The sequence below is a fragment of the Podarcis vaucheri genome, assembly GCF_965113315.1.
Source record: "Podarcis vaucheri genome assembly, chromosome: 4".
Lineage (NCBI taxonomy): Eukaryota > Metazoa > Chordata > Lepidosauria > Squamata > Lacertidae > Podarcis > Podarcis vaucheri.
The window spans coordinates 98884085-98910331 of NC_138762.1; the positions used below are offsets into that span (position 1 = coordinate 98884085).

General features: G+C 40.9%; 1 protein-coding gene across 3 annotated transcripts in view; it reads right to left on the reverse strand.

Annotated features, from left to right (window-relative positions):
* UGGT2 (UDP-glucose glycoprotein glucosyltransferase 2) overlaps positions 1 to 26247 on the reverse strand; it is an 80701-nt gene that overhangs the window by 4088 nt on the left and 50366 nt on the right. For 2 of the 3 annotated variants that reach the window (XM_082218545.1, XM_082218546.1), the window contains 18 exons: positions 24374 to 24468; positions 22072 to 22278; positions 21703 to 21834; positions 19597 to 19724; positions 19234 to 19329; positions 18061 to 18166; positions 17164 to 17243; positions 15818 to 16007; positions 13587 to 13745; positions 11792 to 11877; positions 5276 to 5360; positions 4805 to 4884; positions 3830 to 3928; positions 3456 to 3540; positions 1744 to 1926; positions 744 to 904; positions 362 to 476; positions 24 to 140 (listed from right to left, as the gene is read on the reverse strand). In XM_082218545.1, the coding sequence (XP_082074671.1) occupies positions 24 to 140; positions 362 to 476; positions 744 to 904; positions 1744 to 1926; positions 3456 to 3540; positions 3830 to 3928; positions 4805 to 4884; positions 5276 to 5360; positions 11792 to 11877; positions 13587 to 13745; positions 15818 to 16007; positions 17164 to 17243; positions 18061 to 18166; positions 19234 to 19329; positions 19597 to 19724; positions 21703 to 21834; positions 22072 to 22278; positions 24374 to 24468 (2204 nt within the window). Of the gene's footprint in view, positions 1 to 23; positions 141 to 361; positions 477 to 743; positions 905 to 1743; positions 1927 to 3455; positions 3541 to 3829; positions 3929 to 4804; positions 4885 to 5275; positions 5361 to 11791; positions 11878 to 13586; positions 13746 to 15817; positions 16008 to 17163; positions 17244 to 18060; positions 18167 to 19233; positions 19330 to 19596; positions 19725 to 21702; positions 21835 to 22071; positions 22279 to 24373; positions 24469 to 26247 lie in introns of those variants that run through there. The other variant, XM_082218547.1, reaches the window with a different exon arrangement.

The following is a 26247-nucleotide window of genomic DNA, read 5'->3' on the forward strand; positions in this document are numbered from 1 at the left end:
GGAATTATTATAAGGTAGCTCACCAGATCAATGGTTTTAGCCTTTTTCTTGGATTCATCGCTGCACCAAGTTTCACACCACAGCCACTCTTGAGGAAGAGATTTAATGGACACCTGATGAATCATGTTATTTGGAAGGTCCTGAAAAAACACACATCACCAGTTAACATTGCTGCTGAAGTTCCAAGATACAAGCCGAAAATTGTGAATAGTAAAATGTTACACACAGTAGCTGAACAGCTCTATGCCATGCTAAAAGCAAAGGGATGTATTTTATTTCCTTGACTGTGCTACTGTCACTGTAGCAAGAGCAAGCAAGACAATAGTTTTGTGACATACATACACTACTAGTTGCAGCATACCTGATCTAGGTTGGATAAACTGCCTGGATCCTTACTAAGGGCTTGGTATTGACCTCTAAGTCTGTCTCCTGCAGCAATCTTCCGGAACCTCTTCAGATCCACAACATACAAAGCACTATAAAAACGACAAGTTTCAGAGCAATGTATTAAGGTCACATTTCTTTGTATCCAAAAGAAGGGTAAACATGATGCCAAAATAAGGTCTCAACACATAAAAAGAACCCATAGAGGTTCCATGCTTTGTCTATATGTACTTCAGGATATCCTGCTTAGTGAAATATTCAATAGAGAACTTTGGCATAAAAAAATGTTTTAATTAATTTCTACATACTATAAAAAGGAGGTTGCAGAGAAGAGAGATTGGGTTGTTTAGTTCTCCTACCTAATGTGGTACTTCCTTTTTCCAAGATGTGAAGCCCAATAGCCTGACTTCCAGAAACGGTAGCCATCCATTTCTGGACGGCTATCACAGAAGGGAGTATAGCCATAGGGTGCTCCTTTCAAATCTATATCTCGGAGTTCTTTCAAGTCGCTTCTTACGATCTAAACAGTAGGAGAAAGAGAGAGGATGATGTAATGCCTACACTCTATATGACATCATGGAATGCATGGCCAATTAAAGGTTGGAAGCAGAATTCTGGGAAAGAGCAAAGCGAGGAAGGAGGCCAGCTGTGATAACTGGGGGTGGGGAGAGGAAAAACTGAACAGAGACCTAAGGCGGGGGGGGGGGAGAAGTTGGCTTTTTAAGTGTTTCAAAGCTTTCTTCACCCATCTCATCAGAACATCACTGAGAATTGAACTACCATACTCTGTATGTTGAACGCACATCTCTGGCACAGGTAACAGGAATCAAAGCCATTATGGAATGCAGTTCCATCCCAGCTCCCAGTTGAAAGAGGATGCCTAGCATGACCCTAGCAATGCCAAGGCCCACTTGGGGTGAAAACGTTACAAGCAGACCTTTTCATCAGAAATGGTGTCACGAATGCTATATCCTTGATGGCAATGACTTCCTGGCCAAGTGTAAGAGCTGGGAATCCTCAATTGACAATGTAACATGGGAAAGATTTTACCTGAACTCCAATACTCAAGTGGGGGTTGCACTTTCAAAAGCTCTTCCACAAAACATCATCCAGGAGGGGGATTACGTTTCTGAATCCTCTCCGGGATGTGCTAGTTCTGTCTGTGCATCAAAGGGAGCATTCAAATGTGCCCACTCAATGGACTAACATGGTACAATCTAGGGTTAAACTTTAACCAAGCAAAACTGCAGTTCTGGCCTGAAGCACAACATTCAGGCATATCAGGGACATGCTGAACCAATGCATACAAGAACAGTCTTAGATGCATACTGTGCTTCCTTAAAAACTGGACTTTTTTACCTGATCAGCATCAACAAATATTATTTTGTCCACAGCCAACGGGAAGAGAACATCCAGAAAAAGAATTTTGTAACCCCAGATGATTCTTTGCTTTTCTGCCTGTTGATGAAGCCAGTGGGGCCATTTGTACTGCACAAGTTCATACTGGAATCCGTATTTGTTTGCCATGTGAGGGATAACTTTCTACAAGATAAAAAGACAGAAAGTTGCACACACGCTGTTGCCAAAGAAACTTGTCAAGGTCACATGGGAAACTTGAGGCAAACACTACTTCAAATACAATTCCCAGCTTCACCTTTTCCCTGGGGATGTCTAAATCAAGGATGGCCTACTTCTTAGCAGCCATTCCATCCCAGACACCAGTCAGAGAACAATCCAACCCCCATTTAGATGGTCAACATATTGTGATAATCTTGGCAATCTCCTAACAGTACATGCTTCCCAAGTATGGTACACATATGCTCAGATTTGCCTGGATGTGAGGTTTGAGTAAAAAAACACTGTAGAATTGCAGGTGGAAAGTCAATTTATGAAACAATGCAACTGTTTGACATGAAGATTATTGTAAAAAATGTTTGAAAAAATTAACAGAGCAGAATTAATGTGCTTCCTGAAATATGACTAGTGTTTCGGAAATTATATATAATGAAATGAAAAGGATGTTTAAAATAACCTTTGTAAAAAAAACAACCCAGAAGCTTTTCTTTTAGGAATTATAGGGACAGAACTAGCTAAATGTATAGAAATTTATTTATGTATGCTACTACAGTGGCAAGAATGTTACTTGCCCCAAAATGGAAAGAAGCAGAAGTCCCAGCAAATGAAGAACGGATGCAAAAACTTATGGAATATGCAGAAATGGTAAAACTTACCAGAAGAAGAAGAAATCAAAATAACATTTTTTTAATATATAAAAGAATACAGATAAATTATAAACAGATAAAAACACTGGCAGGATTATTGTAATAACCTGCAGTATCATAAGAGTATATATTTAAAAGAGATGAATAAATGAGCAAATAAAGTTAATTTGGATATGCAGAAGATATTAAAAACAAATTTACGGAACTGTAGAAAGAGGGGAAAGGAAGTTTTGCAATGAGAAAATAATTGTAAAATTAGTGAAATGTATAAAATTAGTGAAATGTATAAACTTGAAAAGTACAAAATAAAAATACATAAAACCTTTTTTTTTTTAAAAAAGTGTAGTGTTAACTGCACTTAGCTACGATGTTGATGTACCCCTTAACTGTGACCGAAGGGAACATTTGTGATCCCACGGCTCAGTCTTAAACTGCAGTTCAGGCATCGGCCTATTATGTAATAAGTGGCCCTGATCCATCGTTTCCTGCTCTATAGTTAAGAATCATAGAAGAACCAGATCTTGTTAGCTGCAATGAGACACTTTCAAGTTACCAAACCTTTTGTGAAATAAAGCTGCTCAGAACTGGATTTTACTCAAGGAAGAGTTTTAAAAGTTACAAATTGACCTGACAGAATTGAAAGCACAGACAATGATGACGAATGTCTCTCTCAAAGGCCATCTAGACAAAGGTCACATTTTAAAGTTGAAAAATGCATGCTGATGTTACTATATATAAGTTCTGATTTGTGATCTGAAAATACTGACATCTTTCTGCTAACAAGAGTCTGCTATTATTTTCATGGCTCGCAAAAGTTTTTAATTAACAGGGAGATAAGTGTGTACTTACTTTAAATGTTGGTGACAGATAGTTTTTCAGAAACCAAAATTTAACCGGTGTCTTGGTGTGGCGCAGAACTGAGAGCATCATTATTCTGGAGAGAGGGGGGAAAATCTTATTGGTTAACATATTAGCATATGCACAGCAAAACATTGCCACAGAGATGCCGGAAGGTAACTTTATATTTGAGATCTTTACAACTGAAAATAAAAAATCCAGTAACAAGCCTCTTAAACTACACATGTCTTGCTTATACTGCTCATGCAACCTGCCCCCAGCACTCAAAAGCTCCATGTTAAATACTTCACTCCACTTTCAAAGTTAAAATACAGAGGAAAAACACAATCCTATCCTAAAATACAACAACGAAAAGAATCAGTTACCTTAAAAACCGTTCGTACAAATGGCCGGAAGCAACAGAAAAGATATTTAACATATCCATTTTCTTTTCGTTTTCTGCTTTTTGAGTCCCTCCTGTAGAACTTCAAAAAGAACATTATTCAGCTGGCATTTAAAAGTGAACATCAAGACAAAAGAAGAAGAAAAAGGAGGAAGGCACAAGAGCCCAGAGAAGTCTGCAGAACACTGTTTTACTGCCCCAAGACGTGGCCCTTCTCGGTTGTGTTGCCCAAACCGTGCAATAATATCGCCAGGGGAGGACTCGGCTGCTGCTGAATTTAACGTATTTTCAGTAACATGTGAACAAAATTATTATTTGTCCAGGACTTTTAAATTTTATTGAATATGTTTTTATCCCTTCTTTCCTCCAAGGACTTCTTTCCTCTATGAACTTCTTTCCTCCAGTGAAGTTCATGGCCAAGTGGCAATTTGAACCTCGTTCTCCTGCCCCAACTCTAACCACCTCTAGCACCTTGGCTCTCTTTTTAAATCTTCACATTTTAAAACTGTTCTTTCTTTCCTGGTCTGGCTGGAAGTAATACACTCTGGCTGCTCTGCTGATTTTAATGTCCCTGTGTTATCATTCTGCCCATTCAAAAATCTTTGCTACTTGTTCTGGGAGCCTGAAGAATGGAGTAATAAATGCCCCAAATAATGTCCACAGTGAAGAAACTTTCTGCATCAGTTGTTCCTAATAAAATTGATATTGTACTATGCAGTGCTGCTTTTGAAGATATGCATGATCAACAAAACTGTATTTCTGGACTTTTCCTGGGGGTGGGCAATGGCTACGGGGACCATCATGGTAAATTTCAGCACTGCAAAATTCAACACCACACTGCTGTACATAAAATAATGTTTAACATCTTCATTGAGGAAGGCCCAGTTTCTTCTAAGTTTCTTCCCAAAAAGGGAAATCAAATGTGCTGGTTTGCCCGAATGCAAACAAGCCAGTTTACCTAATCATGAAATCTTCCTCTTCTTCCGCTGCCCCATCACTCAAGAGGCTTTCATGAATTTCATCAGGTTTTTTCTGCACCTACACATGAGAACAAATTGAGTTGTCAGTAGACAGCACCCACCAGGCACCATTACAGTTGTACTTTGGTTTTCGAACAGCTCAGTTCTCGAATGTTTTAGCTCCCAAACGCCGCAAACCTGGAAGTGACTGTTCTGGTCTGTGAACATATTTGGAACCCGGATGTCCGATGGGGCTTCCACGGCTTCTGATTGGCTGCAGGAGCTTTGTGCAGCCAATCAGAAGCCGCACTTTGGTTTCCAAATGTTTTGGATGTCAAATGGACTTCTGGAACGGATTCCGTTCAACTTCCAAGGTACGACTGTACTAAGTTCCATGTCAAACTAACCTCACAGAAAAGAAAGAAATGAAACATAAAATTGTTCCCATAAGTTTTTATTAGCATACATACCTGGACTCTGATGATTTTGCTGCTGAAACTATTTAGTACCACAACAACCTCTTCTGAAACTTCAGAAGAATCAGTTCCTTCATGCCTAGGAGGAGGGAAAAGTTAAGTTAAAACCCACTTCTTTTTTAATCACAACATAAAGAAGTAGAATGTTTTGCTCAGATGAGAATGAAAACTGCCTGTTCACAGCATGGTTTGTACCAGCTTACTAATTTAGGAAGTTTTCCACATTTATATGCTTCCAGCAGAGGCTGCTGGCGGAAGGATAAATTTTGGGGGAAGGTCATATCAATTTAGCAAGCAAGTTGGTTCAACAAAGCATAAATCAATACGGTGCTATTATGCTCAACAGCTGAGTTCCAGAGCTAAAGTCTATCTACTGGAGGCCACCTGGCACGAAAACCCATGCTTGAGCTATCAGTTATCCACAAGCTACAGGCTCAGCGTCTTTAAAAGCTAATTCTAAATGCAAAATATGCAGTTGTACCTTCATTGAATGAATAATCCTAATCACACTGAAAAGCAAAAAGTGGCTATTTGGAAAACTCCTGTTGCCAAGTCTCTGAAGCCTAGTTGCCAATACCAATCTCTCCCCTCGAGTATCTCTGCATGCAAAAGACTGGCTTCTTGCACAAAAGACAACTTACTGATTCAGTTTCAGTAAAGCCCCCACTCCGCTTAAGGCATTCTTAGAAAAGAAGCCAAAAACTATCTGGTAATCTCTTGCAAATATCTGGGCCCTTCTCAGCAAGCCTTCAGAATGATTCTTCCTAAGGCAAGCATGTCTAGAATATCACCAACAGACACACCGCAAAAGAAGATGTCAAAACCAGCTTTAAGACATTGACTAACAGCCAGAAACACTTCTTACAATAAAGGCAACTTCTCTTGTTGTTGTAATCTATTGGCAATTGTATCCAACGTCACTCTGTTTTAGGAAGCAAGACAAGCTGCAGACCGGACAAACATAAACAGACAGCATTTTGTTTATTTCCTCCCCAATATGTAGATATTCCAATATGGTTAGCTTGCTTAGTTGCCAAACCAAGATTTATAGTTCTGTAGGGAAAGGAACAGACAAGCGTTCCTAACAACTGCACCTGGAATTCATTCATTTTATTTGTATGTGGCTTTTCCACACACACACACACACACACACACACACACACACACAGTAGCTTAAAACATAGTAACAGGATGCATTTCAAGCAAACACCACAAAAACAATTTCAAAGCAACAGCAATAGCATAGTAACAAACTATAATTTTGATTACATATTTTGTGGTTTTATATTTTGATTTTGTTCTGTGAAACACCCTGAGACCTCCAGGTATAGGCAGTACAGTGGTACCTCGGGTTAAGTACTTAATTTGTTCCGGAGGTCTGTTCTTAACCTGAAACTGTTCCTAACCTGAAGCACCACTTTAGCTAATGAGGTATTCTGCTGTCGCCGCGCCGCCGGAGCACGATTTCTGTTCTCAACCTGAAGCAAAGTTCTTAACCCGAGGTAATATTTCTAGGTTAGCGGAGTCTGTAACCCGAAGCGTATGTAACCTGAAGCGTATGTAACCCGAGGTACCACAGTATATAAATTCAAACAACAACAACATAGCAAAACAAAAACATGCCAACCCCCCCCCACACACACACATTTCAATACTATAAATATAATAAGATTACAAAAACCATATGCAGCATCCAATAGCAAAAATAACAACAATGGCAGACGAAGTTGATGGACTATATGGAATTGGCGGAAATGACTGGCAAGATCCGAGACCAGGGAGAAGAGTCGGTGGAAGAAGATTGGAAAAAGTTTAAAGACTATTTATAGAAATATTGTAAAATTAAGGAATGTTAGAAAAATGTTGGAATGAAGTTATATGGCTTTAGTAGAATTAGGTATAAATAGATTAATAGAAAATTAAAGGAAAAATAAGGCAAGAATGTGGTAAGATAATTATAGGATAGAAAACAGAGTAAGATGGAAAGGAATTGCTGAAACAATTAATAGAAGTGGAATACAAAAAGGGAGATGTGAGGAGGTCGCTGGAAATAAGTGAATGAAATATAAGATATTGAAAATGCTGGAAATAAGTGAATGAAATATAAGATATTGAAAATGTTTGAGGTGTTTTTAAATTGTTTTTGTTGATTTTTGCTTTGTTTTGTTAGTCCATGTAGCGTTTTTGTATTGTTTTTGTATTGTTTTTTCTCTTTTCTTTTTTGTTTGTAGTGTCGTGTTGAAAATGTTGAAAAAGTAATAAATATCATTTTAAAAAAAACAATAGCAAAAATAACAAAGGAGTTTCGCCTTAGGCATTGACTGTGTTCAGACATAATGCTAAACCGTTGCTTGGAACAAGGGTGGGAAACTTTCTTTTTCTGTTGAGGGTTGTGTTCCCAACGGGGTCATCTGCCAGCAGCAGTTTGCTACTGGTGGGCAGGGCTAGCACCAAAAGTGGGCAGGGTCATCTCCACCTTTCCTCCCTGATCAGCAGGCTGCTGGAGGCCAGGGAACAAATTGCCCTTGTCAGAGGTCTGAACTGATCACTTGCGGAGGGTTCCCCCCTCTCCTTCCACTGCTCCATCTGTTTGCTGTTCCCTACCATTTCCCCCACTCCTTTTTCTGGCTCCAGGATTTGCACAACCATAGGAAATTAGGCAGTTGTTCACCAAACATTTAGCGACAGCATGGAAGGAACAAGCTGCAGCAAACCATTGGGCTCACACACTCATTCAGTGCAGCTATGATGAAGAATTCATAACTGTTCACTTGCCATTTTCATTAACCACATTTTAGTGTGTTCTCTGAACCCTGAACTACGGTTAGTGTTAACGGTTTGTAGATGGCTTGTTTCACGCAAGACATAGTTAATCTTAACTACAGTTTGCCCAGCTATGCCCCTATCTGGACAGGGATGGCCAAACTACTGTTATCTATGCTTTGGTAACCTCAAGGTTAGATTACCGCAATGCGTTATACATAGGGCTGCCTCTGAAAATGGTTCGGAAATTTCAGCTAGTGCAGAATTCAGCGGCCAGGTTGCTCACCAGAGCAAGATGGTTTCAGCATATTACACCGATCCTGGTCTGACTGCACTGGCTATCAATTAGTTTCCTGGCCCGATGCAAAGTGCTGGTTTTGATGTATAAAGCCTTAAATGACTCAGGATTGCAATACCTCAAGGACCGCCTCTTTCCATATGGACCTACCCGGACCCTGAGATCAACTTCTGAGGCCCTCCGTGTGCCTCCTCTTTGAGAGGTCCAGAGGGTGGCAAAACGAGAACGGGCCTTATCTGCAGTGGCTCCCCATCTGTGGAATGCTCTCCCCAGGGAAGTTTGCCTGGCGCCTTCATTATATATCTTTAGGCACCAGGCAAAATTGTTCCTTTTTAACCAGGCCTTTGGTTGAGCTGCTTGACATCCTATGCCCTTTTAGAACATGGTCTTTTATTTCTTTGGGGTGTGTTATTGGGTTATTGTTTTTATTTTGATTATATATATTGTGGTTTTACATTTTTATTTTATGCTGTGAACTGCCCTGAGACCTCCAGGTATAGGACGGTATATAAACTCAATCAATCAATAATATAATTTCTTTGTTGAGACAATGGAACAAGCTGAGGTTAAGTAAAAATGGAAACTCCTCCTTGCAACTGTGACAAGGATAGGAGGGAATGCACAAGCCAAAGTTGTGGCTCGTTCTATTGTATCTGTTTACCGTATTCCTGTAATACATATTTGATGTAGTTCTTGGGTCTCTAATAGATGGAAGTCCCCACAACCTTTAGACATAATGACTCCTTGCCTCACAGACAGCAATGGGAGAGAATAGAAAGGACTCAAATGTCCAAACGACCTAAGATCCTGGTGTTCCTTCAGTTTAAGCACCCATTTTTATCTTGTTCCTTAGATAGTCAAATGTCAGTGCAAAATGATCAGTTTGACAAACAGCACTGAAGGTAACACCCATGTCATCGGCTGCAGCTGGGGTCCCGGGTTTGGTAACAAAAGGAGACAAAAAATACACCCCCCCATGACTTCAATTCATGAATTCATATTATTTGTACAGCCTTCAATTTGAGAACAACAATATGGTATCTCCTTCTAAAATCTTACCACTTTTTAAACGTTCAATCATTTATAACACTGAGCTTAAGAGAGCTGCATTACTTTTGGGAAGGAGCGTCGCTTGATTACAGAGCATCACTGTCAAAGGGTTCGCTTATTTTTAAACATCTTTTAAACAATGGCAGGTTCACTTATTTAAAAAATCCATTAAAAAGCTTGGGGCTGATGTGAGAGATGAAACACAACACCACCCACGTCTCTTGATTAATGTAATATCAACACATATTTCAGGAAACCTACCCAGCTTTAAGATAAATTGCTCAGAATCTGGATTCCAGAAACCCCAGTTTATTGCTTTATTTTATTTTCCAAGCCAGCATCCTTCATACAATTACCTGAAAGTAAGACCCATTGAACACAGTGGAACTTACTTCTGAGTAGACACATATTTACCGTCTTTCATTATTAGAGCATTTTTATCCTACTCTTCTAGTACAAATGTACAAAACAATAAAAAGCTATCAATAGACAGGGTCAGGATTTAAACAACAATAATAGGGTTGCCATATTTCACAAAGTATAAACCAGGAAACCCCAAAAGTTGTTGATTTTTATTTTTACAAAAGTGCCAATTGACTTGCCTAAGATCCAGGACAATAATAAGGAACAAATTTACAGATGTAGGGATATCAATTTAAAGAATGAGCAATTTAATCTCTAAATGTTATTGTAATCACCCCTCAAACACAGAATTCTTTGATAGCCATCTACCCTCAGCTGAAGCCATTGTTTGAAAGAGTTCTGCTTCTTTTGTCAAATATTCCCCTGACCACCAGCATTTGTGGAGTTCAGCAGCCCAAATGGTGCAGGCAGTAGCAAACCTGTCTCTGACCTGCAGGGTTCCTGATCCAAGCCCTGCAGTGCCTGACAGCACTATAAATAGAGAAGCACTGGATTGAACTGCAAATGAATCATAATAATTAGACTGAAATCTTGTCACTTGAGAGATGCCAAATTTAGATCTGGCGTCATCCATAGCTACACTGCATAAGAAATTCTGCCTTACAGGTGCAGCTGCTTCAAAATGACGATCGCCATCATGAATAGTGTCACCGTAAATGTCTAAATAGCAAAGGAGCTTTTTTTTTTTTTAAAAAAGATAATTTCAAGGAGGAGGTTAGCAACCTGAATACCAATGTATTTCTTTTTTAAAAAACAGATCGTTTAGTGCATCCAGATACCAGCCTACTGTTATGTTTAATTCCAACAAATTCTATCGGATTTAGTGCACTTCTTTGTCAATTGCACGGTGGTTATGCATGTGCTTTAAATAATAAGCCCAAATTCTGTACCAAGAAAAGCTGAACTCTGCAACATAAAATAAACGAGTAAGCAAATCTGCATATGTTTGTTTCTTTTAATTTACCCCATTTCTGAAATTATCTTTCCTTATTTAAAAAAACGAGGATGCTAAGGATGTTAAACTCCCTGTTTATACCCGTTACAGAATTTTTATTCCTGTGATTTTAAACCTTTTTGCAGTAAGACACTGTACTCATGTAACATTCCTAAGTCTTGTAGCCTGGGACTGTACTGTTAAGACTGCCAAATTCCCAATTCAGATGAAGTGAGAAGAATGTGAATTCTTCCATAGGGTTCTCTTTGAACCAGGACGGTTTGGTGAACATCATTCCTTCAGAAGACGCAAGGAGCAAAACACCTAGTCAGACTGTTGCAAACAGTAGAATGAACAGAGTTGTGTTAGAATCATAGAGTTGGAAGAGACCACAAGGGCCATCGAGTCCAACCCCCTGCCAAGCAGGAAACACCATCAGAGCACTCCTGACATATGGTTGCCAAGCCTCTGCTTAAAGACCTCCAAAGTAGGAGACTCCACCACACTCCTTGGCAGCAAATTCCACTGTCGAACAGCTCTTACTGTCAGGAAGTTCTTCCGAATGTTTAGGTGGAATCTTCTTTCTTGTAGTTTGGATCCATTGCTCCGTGTCCGCTTCTCTGGAGCAGCAGAAAACAACCTTTCTCCCTCCTCTATGTGACATCCTTTTATATATTTGAACATGGCTATCATATCACCCCTTAACCTCCTCTTCTCCAGGCTAAACATGCCCAGCTCCCTTAGCCGTTCCTCATAAGGCATTGTTTCCAGGCCTTTGACCATTTTGGTTGCCCTCCTCTGGACACGTTCCAGTTTGTCAGTGTCCTTCTTGAATTGTGGTGCCCAGAACTGGACACAGTACTCCAGGTGAGGTCTGACCAGAGCAGAATACAGTGGCACTATTACTTCCCTTGATCTAGATGCTATACTCCTATTGATGCAGCCCAGAATTGCATTGGCTTTTTTAGCTGCCGCCTGAATGTTTCTCTGCAGTAGTTCCAGTGACCGCCACACCATTAGCAAATGTCATGTTATGACTTACCTATATATTTGGTAGATTTCTTCGGATCTTCCTTCACGTAGTCTCAAAATCCAAGCACCTGGATTTGCTTTCAACTGAAAATAACCCTACAAGGGGGAAAAACAAAACAAAATGAAAATATTGCTTTGAAAGCAGGAGGGTGGAACACTTTCTTTGTAAACAGTGGCTGTGTTCTACAAAGCCTAGCCTGCCCCCAGATTTGCCTGTTCTTCCTCCCCGAGTGTAGTCCCGGAAGCAGAGTTTGGAAGCTCACCTCTATTTTAGTTGGCCTACAGCCAGTCACATTGTCTAAATCTGACAACCAGCGGTTATAGTTTTTGGAACAAGCCAACTTCAAACTATGGTTGATCAAGCTGGTTTGTTTTAAATAAAGCAGTGTTAACATTAATCATGGCCCCTTTATAGAACTGTAAAGATCACTTAGAACAGGCATGGCCAAACTTGGCCCTCCAGATGTTTTGGGACTACAAATCCCATCATCCCTAGCTAACATGACCAGTGGTCAGGGGTGATGGGAATTGCAGTCCCAAAACATCTGGAGGGCCAAGTTTGGCCATGCCTGACTTAGAACCTCTGGGAAAATTCTACTCATGACACCACATCCTACATACTATCATGGGACAGTGACCTGAAAATAGCATTTTTCTGCTATTGCCCCTGTATTTGCATGTAGAATAAGTCTGTAGGAACCTCAAGTTCATGAAATCCTTGACCCCTTAAAAAAAAAAAATCTGCTGCTGCAACCACAAATAGAAGATTAGAAGCTTCCATTCCATTTTTTATTAAACGGTTTAGTGTTGGGTCATAGGATCACAGAATTGTAGAGTTCGAAGGGACACCAAGGGTCATCCACTGCAATGCAGGATCTATATTCTAAACTGTGGTCACACTTAACTATAGCTCACAAAAAACATGACATAACCATGTTAGGAAGTTGACATGTTTTAATAAACCATAGTTAAGATTAACAGCAGTCCATTCGTGTTCAGATGCAACACTAAGCTGTAGTAAGTCAAAAGCCGAAGCAAAATCTTCAGCTTGTCTGAAACAGCCATATGTACCGTTATACAGTGGTGCCCCGCAAGACGAATGCCTCGCAAGACGGAAAACCCGCTAGACGAAAGGGTTTTCCGTTTTTCAATGCGCTTCGCAGGATGAATTTCCCTATGGGCTTGCTTCGCAAGACGAAAATGTCTTGCGAGTCTTGAGATTTTTTTTCGCTCCCCCCCCTTTTTCTAAGCCGCTAAGCCTTTAATAGCCTTTTAGCAGCTAAGACGCTAAGCCTTTAATAGCCACTAAACCGCTAACCGCCTGCCAACCTAGCAGTTCGAAAGCACCCCCGGGTGCAAGTAGATAAATAGGTACCGCTTACCAGCGGGAAGGTAAACGGCGTTCCGTGTGCTGCGCTGGCTCGCCAGATGCAGCTTTGTCACGCTGGCCACGTGACCCGGAAGTGTCTCCGGACAGCGCTGGCCCCCGGCCTCTTGAGTGAGATGGGCGCACAAACCCCAGAGTCTGTCAAGACTGGCCCGTTCGGGCAGAGGTACCTTTACCTTTACCTTTAAACCGCTAATAGCGCTAATAGGGTTGCTTCGCAAGACGAAAAAACCGCTAGACGAAGATACTCGCAGAACGGATTAATTTCGTCTTGCGAGGCACCACTGTAATTAACCATCATTTCTGGGCCCAAAAGAATAAAAGAATCAAATAATAATGGGCCAGTTGTGTTTAGGTAGGCAATAATAAGCATTTGGTCAAATAAAGTATTCCCTCACCAGGCTTAGCCAGAACCTACCAGATTGGCCATCACAATGGTATCAACTTTAACAGGATTTTTCCTAGTTCCCAAAGTGAACTGCAGTCCGTGAGTTGGCTGTCTAGTGGCTACATCAAAACAATGTCCTTCAAGCAACAAATACTCCAGCTCATACTCTGCTGAAACAACACTCTCAACCTGTGAAAACGCACAATTTCGTTGGTTTAGAATTCCAGAAATTAGAGGGTGGGAGGCATATATGGATAGTCAAACATTTTGGCTATGGACCTGTGCAGAAGGCTTAGTCTTACTGAAGGCATTAGATCTGATTCAACCTTGCTTCCACTGTATTTAAGCTCTGTCCTTTCTAATAAGGCAGAAGGAGGGGAAAGGGTCCCTTCCCCCAGCTGTCCAATAATTAATTAATTTTGCAGCAGCTACGATTTTCAACTGACATTCAGTTTTTTACCCAGAATTCATTATGCTTCTTTTAGGGAGTTTGCTTCTCTTAAGAAGCTGGGAACATGGGGTGCCGCTGTATACATTGGTACCTTGGTTCTCAAACGCCTTGGTTCCCAAACGGGGAAAACCTGGAAGTGTTCTGGTTTTCGAACATTTTTCAGAAGCCAAACATTTGATGCGGCTGTCAGCTATTGTTTCCGAGGTGCCTGCACCAATCAGAAGCTGCGTCTTGATTTTTGAACATTTCAGAAGTCAAATGGCCTTCAGGAACGGGTTAAGTTTGGGGCGTTTGTTTTTGCTATTTATTTTACATTTTTGTTTTTGAGGCTTTTTTGGTTAATTTGTTTTTGTGACTGTGGAACATAGTTGAGCTACTGATTGATTTGATTGTGTGACTGCGGAAATGGATAAAAGCCCCCCATCCAAACAATGGCCTATCATCAGTGCAGGTAAGAAAAAAAAATGTAATTTTAATTTTTATCATATACAATACTGCCTTATTTATTTTATACTACAGTACATTGATTATTGCTTTCATTTTATGGATCAATGGTCTCGTTAGATAGTAAAATTCATGTTAAACTGCTGTTTTAGGGGTTGTTTTTTAAAAGTCTGGAATGGATTAATCCGTTTTGCATGACTTTCTATGGGAAAGCACGCCTTGGTTTTGGAACGCTTTGGTTTTGGAATGGACTTCCAAAATGGATTAAGTTTGAGAACCAAGGTACCACTGTACTGAGTCAGATCATTGGTTCATCTAGCTCAGTATTCTCTACACTGATTGGCAGAAGCTCTCCAGGACTTCTAGACAGGGTTCTCTAACAGGAGATGCTACCTGGGGATGCTAGGAACCTTCTACTACTGAGCTAAGGGCCATTCCTCTACTGCTTTTTGGCACTGTATGCCAATGCAGCAAATTTCAGTGGTAGCTTTCCTTATTTACTACTCTTCGTCCAAATATATTAAAAATGAATTGCACAACAGGGCTGACTCCATGTCCTTCAGGGTTCCCAGATGTTAGCTTTATTGTTTTAGACCTAGATGGACCCTGCCTAAAAAGTGATTAGTCCAAAATCCCCTGTCACGTTTTCATTTTGGTGGGGCCCTAAGCTAGTCCAAGTATTTGCAAATACCTAAGCTTGTTAGCCATTAGTGGCTAGACAGTTAGGATGAGGAAGCTACGGTACTCTTACAAAATCATTGAATACAAAAATACTCATCCTTAGGCAAAAATAAACCCATGCCAAAATAATGGAAACAAAGCAATGTTCTTTGTAATATAAGGAGAGGCAAAATACATAAATGTGTGTAACTCAGCAGGACTCCTGGTTTATTGCCACCAACTCGTTCTACCACCAATACAAAACTTCTTATACTGTCAGGCAAGTGTTTCAAAAACAGTCTATGATGAGCTATAGAAAAACAGACCCAGAATTTACACCGTAAAGGCATACAGTGCAACTGCAAACCTTTAGGTATGCTGTAAAGTTTGAAAATAGAACAATTCACTATTTAAAAACATTCACACATCAAGTTATGGCTTCCGCTCCTTCTTGGTTTCATGCTTAGTACACATTCAAAATCTTCTTTTGTCACTAAATCTACCTGATTTATCTATCTGATTGCAACTAAATGTATCTGAAACAGGGCAAACATTTATCATGTTATTTTTCTTGAGGCATTTTTGGCCTGCAAGTCCTAAATAAAACACAAATCCTGAATGTTTTTGTAAAGGGAGGGGAGAATTATTAATTTGTCGGTCATGAATTGTGCAATTCCTACGCGTATGTTTAGAAAACAGTACTTACATCTTTCAAATAAATGTTATCAAGGTCGTAAGAACTGTTCACCGCTTCAACCAGCCAGCTTTCTGGAGTGATCATGTTGAGGGTCAGGAGAGGGGATTCTGGCATTTCAAAGAAGTTTGCTCCCGGTGCAAGAGGAAAGGAACCACTTGCCCCTGAAACAAGTTCGGGCTCCAGAACAAAACGATAAAAACTACGGCAAGGATACAAATGTCAATGTTAAAGGGAAAAGAGCAGGAAAGGAAGAGCAAGATGCAACTGAAAAGTTTGCATAACAACTTTTTAAAAACACCTTCGAATCCTCTGATCCCATTTTATACATTCATCATTGCCGAGCACGCAAATGCTGCTATTTTTGAAGCAGCTAATCCACACGCGACAAGACAGTGTAGGAGATCTTTCACACCCTTTCTTTATTTTTAATTTCCACAGGCTTTATAGTTCTTCTAGCTCAGGTCGGATTCCTGTGGCACAATTACCAGCCGAGCCCTCAACAAACACATTCTCTTCACTGTCAACACGTGCCAAGAACGCGGCCGGTGTTACCAGCCCTTTGAAAAACAGAACACGCAACTCAGGACGCCAGCATTAGCCAGCTGAATGCGACAGCCCTATTATATAGGGCAAGTGAACAAGCCCTTCAAAAACATGAGGCACACAATGATTAATTTTCCTGCCCAGAACCCATTTTATGCCTGGGAGAAAGCAAATACAAGTCACAGAAAACTCATAATATTGTAACAAATGATCTAATTATTTTGGCAAAAGGAAAGGGCTTCCTGGCTGTTGGTTACACGGCAGAAAGCAAATACAGCAAAAATGATAAATAAATGGTAATATGATGAGCTCTGATAAGCGATTCCAATTATAAAGTGATTACAATTATAAGCTCTCTTTCTATGAGGATATACTTTGCTTAAAGGACCATTTTTCTGCATTAATACCCACTAATGTTTTATAAGCACCAGCACCAAGCGACGAGTTGCTGCATTTATGCTAAGCATGTTTCTAACAGAGTGCAGTCAACCAATGTGCACATTTATTTAAAAATTCAGAGAAGCAGGAAGTGGGTGTTAATGCCTGGGTACATGAAAGGACTGGAAGATCAAGTATTTGTGGCAATACTTGCAAAATTACTCACAGTAATTCCAAACAGAAAGAAAGGAAGATTTGGAGAGAAGGAAAGTTGCAATCGAGAAGCAGCAGAGTGGGAAAACGTAAATGAGACTAGCAGAAGATTGTGGAATACTCACTGCCTAATGAGTAAAGTCATTAGGCAAGGCAACTACTTCTAAGTGGGAACCATATTATGGGGCACATTTCATTAATAAACTTCACGTGCTACTTACCTTTTCAAAGGCGCCTCTGACAGCTTGAATCTACAGTTCATAAACAGCCTCAGTTTCATGTTGACAACCTGACCAAGGAACTAACAGAAACAATTCTCGTATTAACGAAATTGTTTTGTGTGGGATTTTGCCCTATCCAGAATTAAGCACAGCAATTTGCATGGGGCAACAACGTAATTCCAGACACTTTCATCATACATATAAATTTATTTGTTTGCAACTTCTCACACCATACCCAAGTGCAACAGAAGTGGTTTCATTGCCCTAAATCCACCTCAAATTGAATATTCCCCCATGCTACATATAACAACAACAACATTTATACCCTGCCCATCTGGCTGGGTTTCCCCAGCCACTCTGAGCAGATCTCAACAGAATATTAAAAACACAATAAAACATCAAACATTAAAAACTTCCCTAAACACGGCTGCCTTCAGATGTCTTCTAAAAGTCAGAGAGTTGTTTATTGCCTTGACATCAGCTGGGAGGGCATTCCACAGGGCAGGTGCCACTACCAAGAAGGCCCTCTGCCTGGTTCCCTGTAACCTCACTTCTCGCAGTGAGGGAACCGCCAGAAGGCCCTTGGAGCTGAACCTCAGTGTCCGGGCAGAACGATGGGGGTGGAGACACGCCTTCAGGTATACAGGACTGAAGCTACTTAGGGCTTTAAAGGTCTGCACCAACACTCTGAACTGTGCTCGGAAACGTACATATATACATAATCATCTTATGAAGGAGGTTAGCATAAAAGAGAGAAGTTGTCCAAAGTCACCCAGTAAATTTCATGGTCAAATGAGGATTGGAAGCTGATTTGTTCTCTCTCTCCCCAGCATTCTACACAGGTCTTAACTAAATCACAAAGCTGGAATTGCATACAAGAAATCAATATGATCTTACAATCAGTAAATGTGACAGCTTCTGTGCTTCTCTCGACAACGGGTCTACAATGCCAACAACGTCAAAGAAGGGTTCGCTTTTCTGCTCTGGATCTATCTTTAGTACACTGTGGGGAGTAAACACACCCAGTGTTGAGCAAGGTATATAAAAGGGCAAGTATGATTTGTAGGGAGGGCATACACTGGAATTTTATAATATAACCCTTTTGTATTTTTAGAAAGCATGCTCTGGTTCAACAGATATCTCATTGCTTCATAACACACAGCATGAACTATCTCCAGAGAAAAATATTGTGTCAAGTGGAGGTTTACATCAAGCAATTACAAAGCACAGGAAAAAAGACTTTTAAAGTATTTCTTGAAGTGATGGGATATGACTTAAAAGCAGAACGACAATATAAACAGGTTTCCGAACTGAAGAATTTGGGACAAACTAAAGAAAGTGACTTAATCTCAGTTGCCACACACATAATTAATAATTACAAAACAACAGAGAAATCCCCCAAACTCCAGTCATTAAGGCATGTCAGAATGTAGCAGTTTATCCATTTCTAAAAGCCAGGCTTCATAAGAGTTCTGACTGATGTGATTATTAAATACATCAAGTGAAACCCACAACAAAATGTTGCAGCTTGAAGTGTTCCTGTTTTAGTGTTTTGCGCAGTCCGTGATCCTGTCCTTCATTCCCCCTCCCATCCAATTCCCCTGCCAATAGTTAGTCAGCATTTCATGGACTCTGATGATTATTTTTTTGCAGGGGGGGGAGTCCCCCTTGAGGTCTATTTTACCACCAGTTTTTATGTACTTCTGCAAACCTCAGGGCTCTGCTGATAAACCCCCCCCCCCATTCCTGTGCACTGTCTTTGGGGTTTTGACCATGTGAGCCTATCCACACATGCCTGATCAGCAGAGATAAATGAATGCTAAAAGCAGGATCAAGAACATTTATTTTCAGCTCTGAACAATTAAATCAACTATGGTCTTAGATAGCAAGTTTTTAGATCAAGTTCTGTTCTTGGGTATATGTGTGGATTGTTCATTGCCTGTACACATAATAAATCAAGTGCTAAAAATGTTTAATTAAGTATTGAAACATCTTACGTATCACTCAGATTTCACAACGACGAATGCACTGTGGCAAAAACTAACACGCAACAATTTAGAGGCTTTTTACCTGTGCTTCTCTTTGAGAAAGGCAATATCTCGGCGGACATCACTTTTAGGCAAGGAAGAAAGAAGCGCGCTCACTTTCATTGCTAAATTACTGCCGCTAAAGAAAAGAAGAAAAGGTTTTTTCCCTCAAGGCAAACAATCAGCTATATTTACCCCCTAAAATATATACCAGGAAGTGTCACCATAACTTTCTGAAGGCTTTCAAAAGACGTTAAAACTCAAAGCAAACTGTCAAGTTGATTTGGATCTAAAGGAGTGAACGTCCAAAGTCGCATTGCCTTGGCTAGTGAGGAAAGCTCTAGCTACAATCCAAGAGAACCCCACAAAAATATTTTAATATAAAAAAAATTGAATGAAATATTACCGTTTACCGCCAACACCCATTTCCTTGACCAGGGCTTTGACCTTCGCTGTTGCCTTACTTAGCGTTACTTGCTCCAACAAGTCAAAGTCTTCTGTGGTCAGTTCATTTTCACGTAGAGGGCCTATTATCTGTTACAAACAAATTAAGACATTGGTTGGGATGGGGGAGGAATGCTACATTTTGCTTTTCAAGGCTTCAAACCAGCATCTGCACCAAGAATGAACCTAGCTGCCAGTGAAACTCGACGTACTTGCGTGTTATATTCTGCGCATTTTGCATGCACTCTTTCATATTGTGTCTGGATGACAAAATGAGAGTGATGATGGCACTGGTGCTTCTTTCCCCTTGTCCCCTTTAGTGTAATGTGCTGGAGCATCATCAGCCATGGGGTAGGATCCCCTGATCCAGAGGCAAGAGCATGCTGCCTTGGCAGCTAGGCGGTTCACCAATACTCTGTGCAGGCCCACTCCACACTCAGGCATGGAAATATTTCCATTCTGGACAACCAAACTGGTTCAGAATCTCACTGTAGACGGTGGCTGCATTTATTACACGATTGCTGACCTTGACACCACCTTCCTAGACCTGCTGAATCCTAGGTGAGTATACAATTGTATCACTTCCCTGCGAAGAGGCAAGGAAGTCAGAAGTAAATGGTGCTGTGCCAGCAGCTTCGGTTTTTTATATTCCATTGGGTGCTGAGACCGGATGAACCAATAAGAAGAAGAAGAAGAAGGAGAAGGAAAAAAAATTATATATACCCCGCCCATCCGGCCGAGTTTCCCCAGCCACTCTGGGCGACTCTCAATCGAGTGTTAAAAACAATACAGCATTAAATATTAAAAACTTCCCTAAACAGGGCTGCCTTCAGATGTCTTTTAAAGATAAGATAGCTGCTTATTTCCTTCACATCCGATGGGAGGGCGTTCCACAGGGCGGGCGCCACTACCAAGAAGACCATCTGCCTGGTTCCCTGTAACCTCACCTCTCACAGTGAGGGAACCGCCAGAAGGCCCTCGGAGCTGGACCTCAGTGTCCGGGCAGAACGACGGGGGTGGAGACGCTCCTTCAAGTATACAGGGTCAAGATTGTTTAGGGCTTTAAAGGTCAGCACCAACACTTTGAACTGTGCTTGGAAACGTACTGGGAACCAGTGCAGATCTCTCAGGACCGGTGTTATGTGGTCCCAGAGGCCATTCCCAGTCACCTGGCTAGCTTCATTCAGATGAAGGGCTTAGCTGGAGTGGCGAAGACCCATTCAAGCCGTTCTTTGTGTGCCTCCTCCCCGAGAGGTCCAGAAGGTGGCAACACGAGAACGGGCCTTCTCTGCAGTGGCTCCCTGTCTGTGCAGTGCTCTCCCCAGCAAAGTTTGCCTGGCGCCTTCATTATACATCTTTAGGCGCCAGGCAAAATTGTTCCTTTTTAACCAGGCCTTTGGTTGATCTGATTGACATCCTATGCCCTTTTAGAATGTGGCTCTTTTTTTGGCGGGGGGTGTTATTGGGTTGTTGTTTTTATTTTGATTACATATATTGTGGTTTTTATGTTGACCTTGTTCTGTGAACTGCCCTGAGACCTCTGGGTATAGGGCGGTATATAAATTCAATAAATAAATAAAAATAAATAGGACCCCAAGCCCAAGTATAATGTGTTTGGGTGGAGAAGTGGATCCAGCCAGCAGCCTGAATCCTGACCTCCCTCAACCCCTGCAGGACGTTTCAATAATGCAACTGGGACACCAGGAGAAATGCTGTCCTTTGGGTGATATGAAATGAAACTCTGTGAGTAAAGGCTCAGAGGTTTGAAGACACCAACCATCAGCCGTTCAGCAGTGTCTGCTTACAGAAAGGAGCCAGATCTTCCTGCAAACCCTTATATATGACATCAGGTGTAGGGCATGCGGGTCTGGTTTGGGGAAGATTAGGACCTTGTAGGTAAAACTAGGACCCTTCTGTGCCAAATGAGGCCCACAACCAGAGGTTCGCTACTGCTGGTTTGGAATGGTGGATAAGAAGATGCCAGTGAGATGAGAAAAGAGCAAGAGCTGGGCTTTCTCGATAAGCTGAGTGAAGTTCGTCCTACCAATGAGTTTACTTGTTTACTTACCCTGCCATTACTAACAACAGCCATTTGTCCAGGAAGCAGCTTAAGAACCTCTCGACAAAACACCTGGTGAGCCTGAATTACATCGACGCCTATCGTGTTGTACTTCTTCTCAAACGCATCGTTATTCATGCCCTAGAACAGAAAAGTAACAAGATGTCTCCCAGGTCAGAAAAGCTAAAACATCTCCCCCAAAGAGAGACTGGGTGTCAAATCCAGCCTGGCAACAGCACTTCCAAACACTTAAATCAGTTTCTCCTTGAATTCACAGTGCAACGGCACCAACTGAAGAGGGCCCTCCTTTAAAATTACTTCGCCGTCTTGTACATTCAGCAAATGCGAAGAGAGTAAAGGGAGTATAAAACTACTAACCGGAACAAGAAGTGTCTTGATTTTAGTTCCCGTAGCAAGAGATCTTGCCGTGTCCTCTTTTAGAATCCGACCGAGGAAGTTTTTCAGACTAGCATTTTTCTGCGTTAGAAAAGCTGCCAAGATTGCCCTTGCAATGACAGTGTTATCTTCAGTTATTTTCGATGCAGGATTATGCACAACCCCAAGCTGTACATGACTGCTAGTTTTCTGTAAGACACAGATAGACGTTACATGTTTACTTATTATTAAAGTTAATGCCTGGCAAGTCCCTCCCAGACCACCAACTCTCTCTCTCTCTTCCTTCAAATCCCTTCTCATAACCCACTTTTCCTATGAAGCCTTTTGATAAGCCTGTCAGTCTGCATCTGCAACTGGAGTGAAGCCTAAATACATTCATCCTTCAGTACCCTTGCCTCTCCTTTCCTTGTTATCAACTCTTGTGTTTTCAAAGCAGCTCAGGTTGATGGGGAGATGCTTTGAAAAAATGAGAGCATTTGGCTGTGGCTCCCCATATATGCCGAATAAGCTCCCTTTTACACTTTGTTGTGTTTGTCATTACAAACAATGATGTACACGCAATAAACAGGCTTACTGATGTAGTGTGAATTGGCTCTTCTTTTCTGAGAACGGCATTATAAGCCTATGGAATCAAACCAAGGCTCCATGTAGTCTAGCAATCTGGTCTCAACCAGCGACAAGTTTCTAGGAAGTTTACAAGCAGGGCATAAATGTTATAGTCCCGCCTCCCTCTCAGTTTGCATTTCTTGGTACAGAAAGTATTGATCTGACGTGTAGAGATCTTTCCTATTTTAATTAATTCAAGAAGGTTATGGAAGCTTCTGTGTGTGAGAGAAACTGGTGCAAGCTGGAAGTTTCTACCTGACATCTAAGTTTCTATTCTGCCTAGAAACAAGCAGAAGGTTCATGATGTTTGGGTTATTCCTTCAGAGAAGTTGAGTACAGCGGGCTTAAACTGGTTCTGTTCAATGTCTTTCCGTCAAGGTCATGCTGACTATAAAAGTAGGGCCAGAAGGAACCAGAGTTTCACTTTCTCTTTCCTTCTGGTGTAGTGTTCTGTATATAGTACGCTTAGTGTTAAGGTTTTAGTCTTATTGTAAGTTATTGTAAGTTAAAGTCTGCTGCAACTGGATTTCTTATGGACAGTGCGAATCCTGAATGTATTGGATTTGTGACCATTACGCTTATTTGCCTTAAGTAGCAGTAAAGCTCTGCTGGGTGAAATATGAATTGCCTCTGGTCTATTTCTTTGGGAATCCTGCAACGTAAGTTTTCACTCTGCTAACTATATGTCGGAGTTCTGCTCTGCATCAGTAATGAGTAGAATTTATGTTACTCCCTGCACTAAAGTATCCAAAACGCTGAATCTTATGGATAGTTCATGAATGTAAAGCAGAATTCAGAACTGTTACGGTGGGAGCAGCCAAGATATAGTGTTGGGTCCAGACAAAGTTAGCTATATATTAGTCCAGTTGAAATCAATGGGACTTATGCTGGTCACAATTAACTAGTCCTGTTAAATTTAATCACTGACCTGAAATCTTATATAGCATATAAAAGGTGGTATATTCTGAACAATCAAGCCAACAAAGACAAATATGACTAAAGCACGACTACCTTAGTTTGGATCCAACTCAAAAGATGCCAGCTTATCTTTTAGAGCAGGAGGCTGCAATGGCTGTTTTCCTGAACATTATGAAAGTCCAGGAAAAAATTCAGTTTGGCACGGTAAAACCAGATTTATAGGACAGTTATTTACTCTGGAAGTGTCAGATACTTTAAAAATTTATTTATTTAGGCAACCATTCGGTCCATCCCAAATGCAGAAATGGGTATGCACTGCTCGGTATGGAGACTGGATCATTCCCATAATCAGTTCCTTATTAGAAACACTTGTTAAATGAAGGGTTTGGGTGCTGACATAGTAAATTGCATGTGTATAATGAGCTTGTACCATTACATATAATACAGAGAAATCAAAAGAAGTCAGCATTTTTCTGGCCTATTTCTTCCAACTCTCTTTGGCTTTCTCAGTCCAATTCCTTGCCAGCTTTGAGAATTGTTCAGTAGCTAATACTTCCACAAGCTTGCCTATTTCCTTAAAACTTTTTATTTCATTTTATGGAAAGGAGATAAGATATTAGGTTAGTGAGACCATTCCATAGTGATCAAATACTGTTGCCGTTATTTATGTTTCCATCACTATCCTCCTTCAGAGCCTTGCTGAGAGAGATTACCTGGCTGCACTCATACTATGTGGACACAGGAATTTTATGGCACTGACCAGGTATTTCAGGGCATTTGAAAGCAGTTGCCTCCCATCTGGGTTATCAAAATCAGCAACGATCCATATGGTGCCTGGGTATACTACATCTTCATCTAAAAAAAGAAAGGGGGGGAGAACCCAGATGGAACATTTTCACTTTTCAACATTAAAAAAATAAATAAAAAGGGAAGTGCATGAACAAGAGTGCACTGACAGAACGGAAGTATGGATTGCTGTATACAGTGGTACCTTGGGTTAAGTACTTAATTCATTCCGGAGTCCGTTCTTAACCTGAAACTGTTCTTAACCTGAAGCACCACTTTAGCTAATAGGGCCTCCCGTTGCTGTCGCTGCACAATTTCTGTTCTCATCCTGAAGCGAAGTTCTTAACCCGAGGTACTATTTCTGGGTTGCAGAGTCTGTAACCTGAAGCATCTGTAACCTGAAGCGTCTGTAGCCCGAGGTACCACTGTACAGAGCTATTTTAAAATATGCTAGTAATGTGACATATGACTGAAGCAGCAAGGAGAGGGCAGGACGCTGCCCCTACTGGACCCACCCCTTGCCTGAATGTCTGAATCAGATAGCCTAGTCTACACATGTAGGCCCCTCGCATGATTCAATGATTCTAAATCTTCTTCAGAGCTGGTGTACTCTCCGAACTTCAGCCCCAAAGTGCAGCTGGCAGAGGATGGGTCTGGCAGGGGATGCACCAGAGCGGCCAATGAGCGCGGCCCCACTCTCCCCATTGCACAACAGGAGGGAGAAACGACTGCAGAAGGCTTATGTTCTTAAGTGCTATTGCTGGCACAAATATAATGCCGAATTACGATTAGCTCTACAAAGGGAGGAATGCCATGAAAGAGGAGGAGGAAGTATTGTGCAGCCGACATCTCCTCACTAAGTGTACAGCACGCCAACTGAAGTAGCCATTGTCACTGACTGGGAATGTTGTTTCTCGACCAACCCAATTTAAGAACCAGTTGTTGAATCCATGTTCACAATCAATTGCACACATTGGGACAGAATGTGGCTGATATGACATTAACAGATACCTCACGTGTGGGATAACCAGTCGCATATAACTAACATGCTTAAGTCTAATCAATGCATGAAGAGGTTAATACCATAGAGTAAGCTGTCCTGCCAGGCTTAGCTAGGTCCATTTCCCCTCACCTTTGTAGAAACTAGGTAATCAAGCCTTTGTTTTTCCCAGTCTACTTAAGAAGCTCAGCACTTGAAGAGGTTTGAGGTGGTTGCTCCAGCCCAACCACATGGCTCTCACAAGCCACTCTTGAGTTCTTATACTAATAATTTAGGCACTTTCACCATTTTGTAACTAAGCTAAGTTTTACTGCCTGTAAAACTTTTCTGAAGCATGTGAATCTTTTCTTTTTTAATATGATTTTTATTAAATTTTCTGTTTTACAATTTCAGATAAACACTTTACATACTTAAGATACCAATGACTTCCCTTCTTCTCTTTCCATGGTTCATTTTACACATCTTATATCCCTGCATATTTTACAAAACCTATACCAATTGGCTTTCCATTATTACATCCAACAAAACTTATTTACACTGTTGAATTTATCTTAATGCTGCCAGCGTTTTCAGCTGTACACAATTATTTTCCATTTATTCAATAAATGTGAAGCACATGAATCTGACCTTTGGAGAGTTGTAAGTAAACCATTTTTTAAACTTACCAAACTTGTGGCCTTTTCTTATGCTAGGGGGAAGAGGAAAACTTTGGAAAGAAAAATTTTAGGGAACATTTTGGAACTCACTTGGAGGGGCATATTTTAAAGATCTAACAGGCTATATTTCCACGCTTTACTTTGCTGTGTATTTTGTGGTTTTAAATCTCTGCTGGGGTTCTCTTACCTAAC